The sequence below is a fragment of the Balaenoptera borealis genome (assembly GCF_965194805.1).
Source record: "Balaenoptera borealis genome assembly, chromosome: 18".
In the NCBI taxonomy this organism is placed as follows: Eukaryota; Metazoa; Chordata; class Mammalia; order Artiodactyla; family Balaenopteridae; genus Balaenoptera; species Balaenoptera borealis.
This window is the reverse complement of record NC_138877.1, coordinates 1,192,086-1,205,030: the sequence shown is the minus strand read 5'-3', so window position 1 is coordinate 1,205,030 and position 12,945 is coordinate 1,192,086. Positions and strand designations below refer to the sequence as shown.

The 12,945-nt window shown below is 36.6% G+C and overlaps 1 protein-coding gene across 5 annotated transcripts in view; it reads right to left on the bottom strand.

Annotated features, from left to right (window-relative positions):
* Nucleotides 1–12,945, bottom strand: part of RNF17 (ring finger protein 17) — a 129,971-nt gene that overhangs the window by 25,259 nt on the left and 91,767 nt on the right. For all 5 annotated transcript variants that reach the window (XM_082364886.1, XM_082364887.1, XM_082364888.1 and 2 more), the window contains 4 exons: nt 11,321–11,411; nt 9,972–10,087; nt 8,040–8,329; nt 6,575–6,738 (listed from right to left, as the gene is read on the bottom strand). In XM_082364886.1, coding sequence (XP_082221012.1) covers nt 6,575–6,738; nt 8,040–8,329; nt 9,972–10,087; nt 11,321–11,411 — 661 coding nt within the window. The remainder of the gene's footprint in view (nt 1–6,574; nt 6,739–8,039; nt 8,330–9,971; nt 10,088–11,320; nt 11,412–12,945) is intronic.

Sequence of the window (12,945 nt, the reverse complement as noted above, 5' to 3'; positions counted from 1 at the left end):
CAAAAATAAACTCAAAATGGATTTGAGACCTAAATGTAAGACCGGACACTATAAAACTCTTAGAGGAAAACATAGGAAGAACACTCTTTGACATAAATCACAGCAAGATCTTTTTTGATCCACCTCCTAGAGTAATGGAAATAAAAACAAAAATAAACAAATGAGACCTAATGAAACTTCAAAGCTTTTTGCACAGCAAAGGAAACCATAAACAAGACGAAAAGACAACCCTCAGAATGGGAGAAAATATTTGCAAACGAGTCAACGGACAAAGGATTAATCTCCAAAATATATAAACAGCTCATGCAGCTCAGTATTAAGGAAACAAACAACCCAACCCAAAAATGGGCAGAAGACCTAAATAGACATTTCTCCAAGGAAGACATACAGATGGCCAAGAAGCACATGAAAAGATGCTCAACATCACTAATTATTACAGAAATGCAAATCAAAACTACAATGAGGTATCACCTCACACCAGTTAGAATGGGCATCATCAGAAAATCTACAAACAACAAATGCTGGAGAGGGTGTGGAGAAAAGGGAACCCTCTTGCACTGTTGGTGGGAATGTAAATTGATACAGCCACTATGGAGAACAATATGGAGGTTCCTTAAAAAACTAAAAATAGAACTACCATATGACCCAGCAATCCCACTACTGGGCATATACCCAGAGAAAACCGTAATTCAAAAAGACACATGCACCCCAATGTTCATTGCAGCACTATTTACAATAGCCAGGTCATGGAAGCAACCTAAATGCCCATCGAGAGACGAATGGATAAAGAAGATGTGGTACATATATACAATGGAATATTACTCAGCCATAAAAAGAAACGAAATTGAGTCATTTGTTGAGATGTGGATGGATCTAGAGACTGTCATACAGAGTGAAGTAAGTCAGAAAGAGAAAAACAAATATCGTATATTAACGCATGTATGTGGAACCTAGAAAAATGGTACAGATGAACCGGTTTGCAGGGCAGAAGTTGAGACACAGATGTAGAGAACAAATGTATGGACACCAAGGGGGGAATACCGCGGTGGGGTGGGGATGGTGGTGTGCTGAATTGGGCGATTGGGATTGACGTGTATACACTGATGTGTAATAAATTGATGACTGATTAAAAAAAATTTTTTTTTTCATGTGATGAGAACGTTTAACATCTACTCTTTTAGCACCTCTCACATGTACATGATTATTAATTATAGTTGCCATGCTGCACAGCATATCTCCATGAATTATTTATTTTAGAGTTGGAACTTTGTACTTTTTAACGCCCGTCACCCATTTTTCCCATCCTGCCTCTGACAATCACCAATCTGTTCTCTATATCTCAATTTTTGTTGTTTATTTTTTAGATCCCACACAAAGGGAGATCATTAGGTATTTGTCTTTCTCTGTCTGACTTATTTCACTTAGCATAATGCCTTCAAGGTCTATGCCATCCATGTTTTCACAAATCACAAGATTTCCTTTTTTATGACTGAATAACATTCCATTATATACACACACACACACACACACACACACACACACACACACACACACACCACAATTTCTTTATCCATTCATCCATTAATGGACACTTAGGTTGCTTCCGTATTTTGGCTATTGTAAATAATGCTGCAATGAACATGGGGGAGCATATTATCTTTTCAAGTTAGTGTTCTTGTTTTCTTTAGATAAACACCCAGATGTGGAATAACTTGGTCATACAGTAGTTCTATTTTTAATTTTCTGAGGATCTTCCATAATGTTTTCCACAGTGGCTGCATCAATTCACCGTATCAACAGCATATGAGAGTTCTCTACGCTCCACATCCTCACCAACGCTTGTTACTGGTTGTCTTTTTGATAACAGCCGTCTAACAGGTATGAGGTGATATCTCACTGTGATTTTGATTTGCATTTCCCTGATGATTAGTGATGTTGAGCATCTCTGCGTGTGCCTGCTGGCCATTTGCATTTCCTCTTTGGAAAAACGTCTATTCAGTTCTTCTGCCCATTTTAAAATCAGGTTGTTTGTTTAATTTTTATTGGGGTATAGGTGATTTACAATGTTGTGTTAGTTTCAGGTTGTTTTTTTGATGTTGAGTCGTATGAGCTGTTTATATTATAAACAGCTGTTTATATTATTTATATTGTATGAGCTGTTGAATATTAATCCCTTATCAGTCAGATTATTTGCAAATATTTTCTCCCATTCAGTAGATTGTTTTGTCAATGGTTTCCTTCTCTGTGCAAAAGCAGGGTGGGGGGTCTACTCTTCATTGCGGTGCGCAGGCTTCTCATTGCGGTGGCTTCTCTTGTTGCAGAGCACGGGTTCTAGGTAAGTGGGCTTCAGTAGTTGTGGCTTGCAGGCTCAGCAGTTGTGGCTCTCAGGCTCTAGAGCACAGGCTCAGTAGTTGTGGCGCATGGGCTTAGTTGCTCCACGGCACGTGGGATCTTCCCAGACCAGGGCTTGAACCCGTGTACCCTGCATTGGCAGGCAGATTCTTAACCACTGTGCCACCAGGGTAGCCCCTATTTTTGCTTTTATTTCCCTTTGTTTTAGGAGACAGATCCAAAATATATTGCTGCAATTTACATCATAGTGTTCTGCCTATGTTTTCCTCTAGGAGTTTTATAGTATCCAGTCTTACATTTAGGTCTATAATCCACTGTGACTTTATTTTTGTACACGGTGTTAGGGAATGTTTTTAATTTCATTCTTTTACACGTAGCTCTCCAGTTTTCCCAGCACCACTTACAGAAGAGACTGTCTTTTCTCCAATGTATATTTTTGCCTCCTTTGTCACAGATTGACCTTAATTGGGTTTATTTCTGGGCTTGAGTTTCATGAGTTCTTTATATATTTTGGATATCAACCCCTTGTCAGATATATGATTTAGAAATATTTTCTTCCATTCAGTACGCTGCTTTTTCATTTTGTTGGTTTCCTTTGCTGTGCAGAAGCTTTTTAGTTCAATGTAGTCCACCTTGTTAATTTTCATTTTTGTTGCCTTTGCTTTTGGTGTCACATCCAAAAAATTATCACCAATACCTATGTATATCAAGGAACTTATTGGCTATGTTTTCTTCTAGGAGTTTTATGGCTTCAGGTCTTATGTTCAAGTCTTTATAATCTATTTTGAGTTAATTTTTGTGTACTTTTTAAGACAGTGGTCTACTTTCATTCTTTTGCATGTGGCTGTCCAGTTTTCCCAACACCATTTATTGAAGAGACTGTCCTATCCCTACTGTATATTCTTGGCTTTGTCATAAATTAATTGTTCACATGTGCGTAGGTTTATTTCTAGGCTGTCTATTCTATTCCATTGATCTATGCATCTTTTTTTTTATGCCAATATCATACTCTTTTGTAATTTTTTCTTGATAGCCAGACATGTACTGTGTAAAAGGAACTGCTATAAATGGGCCTTCAGTAATGTGGTAGGAAGGTGTGGCGGGAGGGGAAACGTTCTACAGTCTTATGATTACGTCTCCGTCTTTCATTGAGACTATGCTTTCAGACTGTGAACTTCACAAGTGTTTCTCAGTTTTTTGCTCTACTCCCTAAAGTGGGAAAGGATGATATAGTGAGCTGGAGTTGGGTCTTTTTCCAATGTAGAAAGCTAGAGTTAACTGGAATTGGGTAATTTCCTTTCCCCCAGGTTGATTAGGCTCTGATAATACCCCAGATGCTTAGGCCCTGCTTAACTACTGTCTCCTGAGTGCAGGCTTTATTAAGAAAAACAGAATGCTCCAGCATATTTCAAAATGGTTCCTTTTCTCCTTCCCCTGCTGGAAGCATCTCTGATATTTATGTGAGATCCTGGTCAAGCTCTTGGAGATAAGTCTCGTAGAACTGTGTGGAACCTTCTGATGACTGGGTTCCCTGGAGTTTTTGCCTCTCAGAGTTGTCCACACTAAATTCCAGCAATTCTTGGGAATTCCCTGGCAGTCCAGTGGTTAAGACTCCAGGCTCTCACTGCCGAGGGCCCGGGTTCAACCCCCGGTTGGGGAACTAAGATCCCACAAGCCATGTGGTGTGGAAAAAAAAAAAAAAATCCAGCAATTCTTCCATTAAAGTTCTGGTCGAAAAAAAAAAAAAAAAAAAAGTTCTGGTCGTCAGTCTCTGCTCCCATAAGCTGTGACTCCCTATATTCAACTGACTCTCTAACTGTTGGGGCAGTGGTTTGCCCTTTGTACTCCCTCTCTTACCGATACAAGAAGAATAACAGATTTTTCAGTTTGTTCAGCTTTTTACTTGCTGTTAGGATGGTGTGGCAACTTCAAAGCTTCTTAAATGTAGATCCAGAAACTAGAAGTCCTCAACAGTCCATTTTTTAAAATGCTTTAATTTTGATAATTCAGTTTCTAAATTGTTTCAAGAATAAGGAATGTCAATAAGTTACTTCTGTTACCCCAATTTAATGAAATTAACATATCACTGTTTAATTGGGCTGTCTTGGCATTCAGCATTAAAAAAATGAAACAGAATTGAATAAAAAATATCTGAGTACATTACAGGTAATTAGGGTAAGTACAATTACACGTAATGTCTATTTCTTAATGTGGATCATAGGATAACCTTGAAAGATATCAGGTTAAGGAATGAAAAATTTATTGTGTATACTTGAAGTGCACAGGAAAAAAATAAAAAATGATGATTAAAATATCAAAATACTCTCAAATTTAAAAAACAGAGATATTAGAAAGTATGAAAAAAATATAGTTCACCACTATCTTATTTGGATCCTATATATGTAAAGATTATGAATTATAATAACTTAATGAAAATTGAATTTCAATTTACTTTTATATTAAAAAAGTTATCTGAACAATTCAAATGTATGTGAAAATACTCATTTGCATATAAACACATGAATCTGTTGAGTATCCATATACCTAAATACTAACCCAAAATTTGAAACCATCTTACTTCTATTAAAAACCTATGAAGGGCTTCCCTGGTGGCACAGTGGTTGAGAATCCGCCTGCCAACGCAGGGGACATGGGTTCAATCCCCGGTCTGGGAAGATCCCACATGCTGCAGAGCAACTAAGCCCCGTGCACTACAACTACTGAGCCTGTGCTCTAGAGCCCACGAGCCACAACTACTGAGCCTGCGTGCTGCAATTACTGAAGCCCACACGCCTAGAGCCTGTGTTCTGCAACAAGAGAAGCCACCACAGTAAGAAGCCCGCACACCTCAACAAAGAGTAGTCCCCACTCGCGGCAACTAGAGAAACCCCGTGTGCAGCAGCAAAGACCCAACACAGCCAAAAATAAATAAATTAAATAAATAAAATTTTTTTAAAAACCTATGAAAATAAATAAATGTATATGTATAACTAAATCACTTTGCTGTACACCTGAAGCTAACACAACATTGTAAATCAACTATACTGCAATAAAAAATTTTAAAAATAAAAATAAAAGCTACCTTCCAGGAAAAAAAAAAACCACCTTGTAAAGTCTGTACTCCAGCACAAAAAGCACAAGGCTTAGATCAGAAATTTTGGAATCAGATGCTTAGATATGAATTCCAGTACCACCACCCACTGACATGTTGACCTCGGGGACATCACTGAACATGAGTTTCAATTTTTTTACTGGTAAAATGGGAATAGTAATCTACATCTATGATAGTTGGAAACAAATAAGAAAATACGAACGGGCATATGTGAAAAAAGCTTAGAAACCTGAAGTGCTACGTTATTGTCAGATATCATCATCAAATAGATAATAATCTCCTGTGCAAGTATTAACAAAAGACTTTTCTTCGTAATTTTTCCACCCCTCCTAAAACCAAAATCTTCACAGGCTGAATGTCTCTTGATTTCATTGCTATACTTAAAGTACAATGTAAATGGAGGCATTTTCCATCTATATTTTTATATACACATATTTTCAAAGTACAGTTGACCCTTGAACAACACAGGTTTAAACTATGAGGGTCCACTTACACATGGATTTTTTCAGTAAAAACCTACTACAGCACTACACGATCAACAGCTGATTGAATCCGCGACACAGAACCGTGGACATGGAAGAATGATATAAATTATACTCAGGTCGGCTACACAGAGTGTCGGCTCCCCAGCCCTAGTGCTGTTCAAGGGTCAACTGTATGCAGCTCTTTCTGAAGATTTTAGATGAAACTCAAGTACTATTCTTAGTATTCTGGAAAGGGTAAATTAACCTTAATGTGAAAGGTTAAATTAAGGGGTCCCATAAACAAATTTACTAAGGAGATATAGAATATACTGGAAAATAAGTTGTTTTACTTAGCATCATGCACACAAATAAGGCTGCCAATTACAAATAAGTGGCACCATTAAAGTTTCAGTGGTAAAAATCCCTATCTGGAAATATTTCTTTGTTATTCAGGTTAATAAATATACTTGAAAATAAAGAGGAATTCTAATTACAAATAAACATATAATGCATCTAAGTGATTCTCCTACATGAATGAACTCATTAAAAGATGTTTTAATCAAAATTTCATGTATTTGAACTTGACAGACCTCTTAATGTTATAGCACTTAGCCTTAAGATAGTCACAAAAGAATTTCAGACTCACCCTGATAGTGCCGCCAATGACTTCCATTACTTTGCCTCGATACCACAAAGTATCTGATCCCCTTACTGCACAAGCTTCTCCCTTTCTCCAGAAATAAGGCTCCAAAAGACCAAGGCATTTTAAATTACTCTGAATTTCATTCATCATTTTTATTAGTTCAAATTCTGAAGAAATTATTAAAAATAGAAAGCATTTAGGAAAAATTCCCTACCATTTTCAAATGAAGTCATCATCAAACTTTAGTAACTTCATCACTTAGATAACATTAAAAGGAATTAAAAATCAGTCCCCACATAATAGAGCTTTAATAAAAATCTAATTTAGTCAATAGCTTCATTATGTTTCGAAACATACTACTGACTAACAACATGTAAATTATTATTCTGATCTATGGTTACAGACACAAGCATTATTTTGGAAGTGCAAGAATCATTAAAAGCTCTTTGTTATTTGATGCTTAGATACAGCATCGTGCTGCGGGTATAATATTAAAACTCTAATATTGCTACTTCCTGCTAATTGGCTCATTATTTCCACAGTAAATTTATATGCCCGTAACTGATGCCAGAGAGGGCAAGCTCTGGTGTCAGTTCCTATAACAGTTCTACTACTTTAGTTGCGAGCTCCTGGGCATAAGCCTCAGTCTGTTCCTCTGTAAACTGGGTGTAATAGTGCTAGCCCACATTATCAGTATTGCAGGGGATTGGAAGTAAGGCATCTGGCAACCAGTTCTAGCTATGATTATTTACACACGTCAAGCAAAGTTTCTGGATTAAGTACTGTTGCTAGAGGTCTGAAACACTACTCACTTCTAGAATAGCCAATTACACAGATTTAGTCTGGTTTTCAAATTAAAAAACAGTATTTAGCAGATCAACACATGAGACAAAAATTTCAACAAATTCGTAGCCCCCATACCCCTATCCGTAGGTGGACTTACTATGAAGCTAACGGAGCTTAAGTCCCGTGAAAGCTAGAGCTGCTGTGAGTCATCAAGTGTCCTGGACACACTCAGGTTGTAGAAAGGAACCGTTAGTACATAAGCTAAAGAGATCTCAGGAAGGACCTGAATCTCAAATGGCCCTGACTCTCCAGTCATTTGTTGTGACTTCTTTTCTCACTTTTAAACGAATATAAACGTTTGTATTCTTTTTTCTTAGAGAGCCTCCAAACTTGTAAAACTGGAACCTGTCCCCCCATGCTTATCTGAGGCCCAATGTTTATCCATTCCCAATGTCTCAATAAATGATTTTCATGTGCTAGGCATTGTGCAAAGCACTTTTCATGCATTATTTCATTTAAACCTCACAACAACTCAGTGAAAAAGAGGTTCAGAAGGTTAAATATCTGCCCAAGGAATTTCAATCCATGTGTATTTTACTAGAGATATTCCCTTCCAATTAAAATTCTCCAGTAGTAAAAGCGACCACTTTTACAGAATACTGCATAATGTGAAAGATCTTACCTGATAATTTAGGTACCACAAATATAGTTCCATCATCACCGATGCAGCTGACTACTGCCTCAAATACTTTCTCGTTAGGAATAGCTGGTGGTTTATAGCATCCAGTGGTTCTTGGTCCTAGAATTTTCTCCTTAAATTCAGACACCTTGTGTTCACTGAGAATATCAGCAGCTTTTTTGTCAGGGTCAGCGTTCATTTTAATACACTTAGTAACCACTGACTCTCCTTGTACCAGTGGGATTTCCAGAGACTTCTGGGATAATGAATGGCTGTTACCTAATTTATTAGGTCTGTAACATGCAAAAAAGAATATATCTAACCATGAGCAAATAAAAAAATTCTGGGAAAACAATATAAAAAGAATCCTTCAAATATACTTGAAGGATTAGTCTAGTCTAATTAGTCTAGGATATCCTAGTCTAATTTGTTATATAAAAATGAGCATACTTTAAGTTATAATGAAAATTATGTTAAATTATGCATGAGCTTGATGATAATAAAGCAATATAATTTCACTTAAATGCATTAAATTACTATCCCATATTTACATGCTAGTCTCTCTTAAAATCTTCTATTAAGTATATCCCAAGTATCATACCATTAACTAGATGTTATTGGGAAATACAACAGCTTCAAGTTGATTCTAATTTAGCCCAAAGACAGATCACACATGTGGCAAGTTATCAACATTCATAAAGTAATACAAAGATAACGAGTCCCTTAAAAAATGTGGTTTTTCCATACTATTCAGATATTAAGTGTTAGTGGTAACATGCTATATTCATTCATAATTGCTTTACTTCCTGTTATTCCCTTCCAATTAAAAAACATGCCTATAAAAAACCCTAGAAGGAAATATTAACATTGTTTATGTTAGAAAAATTATGGCAGATTTTTGTTTCTTCCACTTTCCTGTATTTTCTTTCAAAAGGAAATGAGCACTGATAAGATAACAGCTGCATAATTCCTCAACTGACACTGCTCCCTCATCACCCCCAGCCTTGAGGTAGTAGTTTTAGTGCCAGAAAAGTAGAAAACAACATTAAATTAGCGGCAGATATTGTTAGTTAGCATAAACTTGCCCAGCATTTGTCACTTTAACATTTCTTTCAGCGGAGAACTGTGTTAGCCTCAAGCCAGTGAATGCAGGCCTAGATGCAGAGCCCGGCTGCCTGCCAAGGCCCGGGCAGTGACGTCAGCATCTACCACACCTGGCCAACTACCTCGGGTTCTGTGTTATTTCTGATCTCTCATTCTCCTTCCACTTCATCAAGATTGGGGTCCTGATCCAAGTAAGGTAAGGTATAATAATCTAAGATAAAAGAAGAGATCTGGCCATGTATGGTAGAAGGTGACCACTTGGAACATGTATCTGCGATTCTAATATATCTCTACCTCTAGAAGGAAAAAGATAAAAAGAGGAAACCAGGGCTACAGTTATATCCTGATCCTTCTCCCCTTGGACCAAAGGTATTTAAACCCCAAATTTAGTATCAGAAAGGATCTTTACATGTAAGTATTGTTCAATTACTTTTTTTGCTACTCATTTGCTACCTATATCACACAAATATATTTTGGTATATACCTACCAGAATTTCCAACATAAAGCTTAAACATTTCTGCCTAAGCAAATGAGGCCAAAGGGTTCAGATCTGGTACCCACTGTGTAATTCTCTTTTCCTTTGGTTTAAAGTGTATTGATAAATGCCAGAGCAAAGGGGAAAGTATAAAGGCAAAAATGTCTAGGGATTTAAACATTTAGCAATTCTGAATGAATTTACTTCTAAGCTGGCTCCTCAGGATTAGGTTATAAATCATTTTTAAGAGCAAACAAGAGGCAATTCAGGTCTGAGCACACACAGATACGAAGATTTACGCAGGCAAATAAGAAGCCTCCATCACAAAATGATGTTTTAAAAAAATAGTCTATACCTTGTTTCTCTCAAAGCCAAACCCTTTTTAATCAAATATTTGGAAACATCAACACGCTCTCCTTTGTCATCTCTGCAGAAAATTTTCACAGGTAATGGCCATGTTGTGTTGTTTTCCTGCCGTGATTTAAGAGCAGAGTAAATATGAGACACAAAAACGCAACTTCGTATAAACATTACACTTTTCACAGGTATTCCCTCCACATTTCTCCGTGCCAGAAAGAAAAATTCCCAACCAAGTAATTTTGATATCGGAACATATCAGAGAGAAAACAGCATGGAAGACAGTCAACAGAGAAAGACAGTTGTTTTGTGAAGTCTATCAGGAAGACTTCACTGTCCAGGTGAAAAATACCAAGTGGAGGAGAAAAAAGGACGACTGAAAACTTTGTTTTCCATCCCAGACTGGGGAGGGAGGAAAGCATCCTCAATTACAAGTTCTCTACTCTCCTGAATTCTTTGTAATTATAGAACTAAAATATATTTTCACAGGTGTGCCTTTTTTCTCCTGAGAAAAGCCAAAGACAGAACTACAAAATGTATATTCTGTTTTATATGGAATTATAAAAATGGGGGAAGTACACAAAGAAAAAATTAACATGGAAAGAATTACTTACAAGAAAATTCTAATCATTAATGCAATAAAATGTATCAAATTAGAAAAAAGTTAAGGAGACAAGGAATATTTCTTAGTGTTCTGAAAGGACATGTCCTATATATGTATCCTCTTCTCAAATCGGCACTCATACAAACACCTTTTATGATGTACAGTTAATATGATTTCACTAGAAGCCTAACTACCAATTTGTAAAGAATATCAAAGGCTTCAGAACTGCACTCTAGCATACATACCTTCTGGTTTTTAATATGCAAATTATAAACTCAAGAATATTAGTTTAGAAAAGTTTTGATTCACTCATATAATCATTTACAGTACATATCTATTATGAAACAGGAGTTACAGTGTTTTTTATTGGCCAGGTCGTGCGGCTTGCAGGATCTTAGTTCCCTGACCAAGGATAGAACCTGGGCCCTTGGCAGTGAAAGCATGGAGTCCTAACCACTGGACTGCCAGCAAATTCCCAAACAGGCGTGATAACTTGAAGACCAAAAAAAGGTTGCAAAAAAATATCCAAATAGGGAATTCCCTGACGGTCCAGTGGTTAGGACTCCACGCTTCCACTGCAGGGGGCACAGGTTCGATCCCTGGTCGGGGAACTAAGATCCCACATGCCACACAGCCAAAAAAAAATCCAAACAGCTTACTATTATTTTCTCAACAAAATAAATGGTCTTGTAGAAAATGTCAATGAAATAACCAGTACACATCTACTGCACCTGTTCACACACCTGTATGACGATGGTTGCTACGGCTCCAGTGAGGTACAGTGAGAGACAGTCACAGGCTGTCGCTGTCCACTTGTCACTCCCACCAGCTGGTCTAAAACAAAAAATGACAACTTGTTTTATAACAAATAGCATAGGATATAGAAACATAAAATATAAAAACATAAAAACATCAAATACAAATATATTTGAACCAACTACATATGTAGTGAGAAGTCAATTTAAACATGGCTTTGTATTATTCTCACAATTTTCTTCCCCATTTTCATAGCCTTTTATTCATCCCTCTATTCTAGCTACAGCCCAAGTTACATGCTAAGTTATTTATGTACATCTGTTCTGAAGCTACACTGAGAACTCTGAAAAAAGTAGATGTGTTTTAAGTTTTTTAAAGCTATTATATACACTTTTAATATATGCTAACTACACTATAAACTCAGAGAGCAGGGATAATGTATTGTGTGTTATGTGTACACACATTTGATTCTTGAACAATGTGGGGGTCAGGGGTGCTGACCCCCCGTGCAGTCAGAAACCTGTGTGTAACTTCACGATCGGCCCTGCATATCTGTAGTTCTGCATCCAGATACAACCAACCACGGACATGTAGTGCCATGGTATGTATTTACCATTTACGTATAAGAGGACCTGTGCAGTTCAAACCTGAGTGAAGGGTCATCTGTATATTATGTGTTGTATGTGTCATGTCCATCACATCTCCAATGCCTAGGACAGTGCCCAGCTCACAGAAGGCACGCCAAAAATATTTAATGGAAATACAAATAGAACAGTCCCTTTGTAATGATGATTTCTCTGCCCAAATATTTTTGGAAGATTTTTTCTGGAATTTAAAGCTAATATGAATTACTACCCATGAATATTAGCCTCAATTATTTTTAGAAAATTTATTTTTAATATTCATGGTAAAAAGTGTTCAATAAATATTTGACAGATCAATGAAGAGCAGAGTATCAACTTCATCATCTATTTTAGTTTGCAAAGTTGAAACTGAGTGACTTTAGATGTTTCTAACCATCAAATCCACCCCCAAAGAATAAAGAACTAGTACCACTGAAGAGATTACAGGTAAATACTGCAGGCTCTGAAGGCTCTCTAGAAATGGCTTCTAGATCTGGAGTTTCATTAGAGCTTCCCCATCCTCTGAGTAAATGACCAATGTGGTCAATCTTTTCACATTAAATGGTTTATGTGAGTGAACTAAAGAAATCAACTGCGTATGTAGTTTGACCAAATAGGATTTAGTAAAACTATTTATTAAGAAGCCCAAACAGTGTTCTTATGAGCTAATAAGAAGCTTATATTATCAGTGACGCCTTGAATTAGCTATCATTTTTTATTTATGATGGTATACAGATAATATCAGCATTCACACATCATTAAGGTTTTCCTATGATTTATTAAGAATACACATTTTAAAATATTAACTTTTGAACATCTGAAAGTATTTACAACATTTCAAAAAATCTATGGCATGTATCCATGAAACTGTATGCTTACAGTTGAGAAAGATAAAAAAGTTCTGGAGATGGACAGTGGTAAAGGTTCCATTACTTAAAGTCATGGAACTGTACACTTAAAAATGATAAATTTTATGTTAATGTATATTT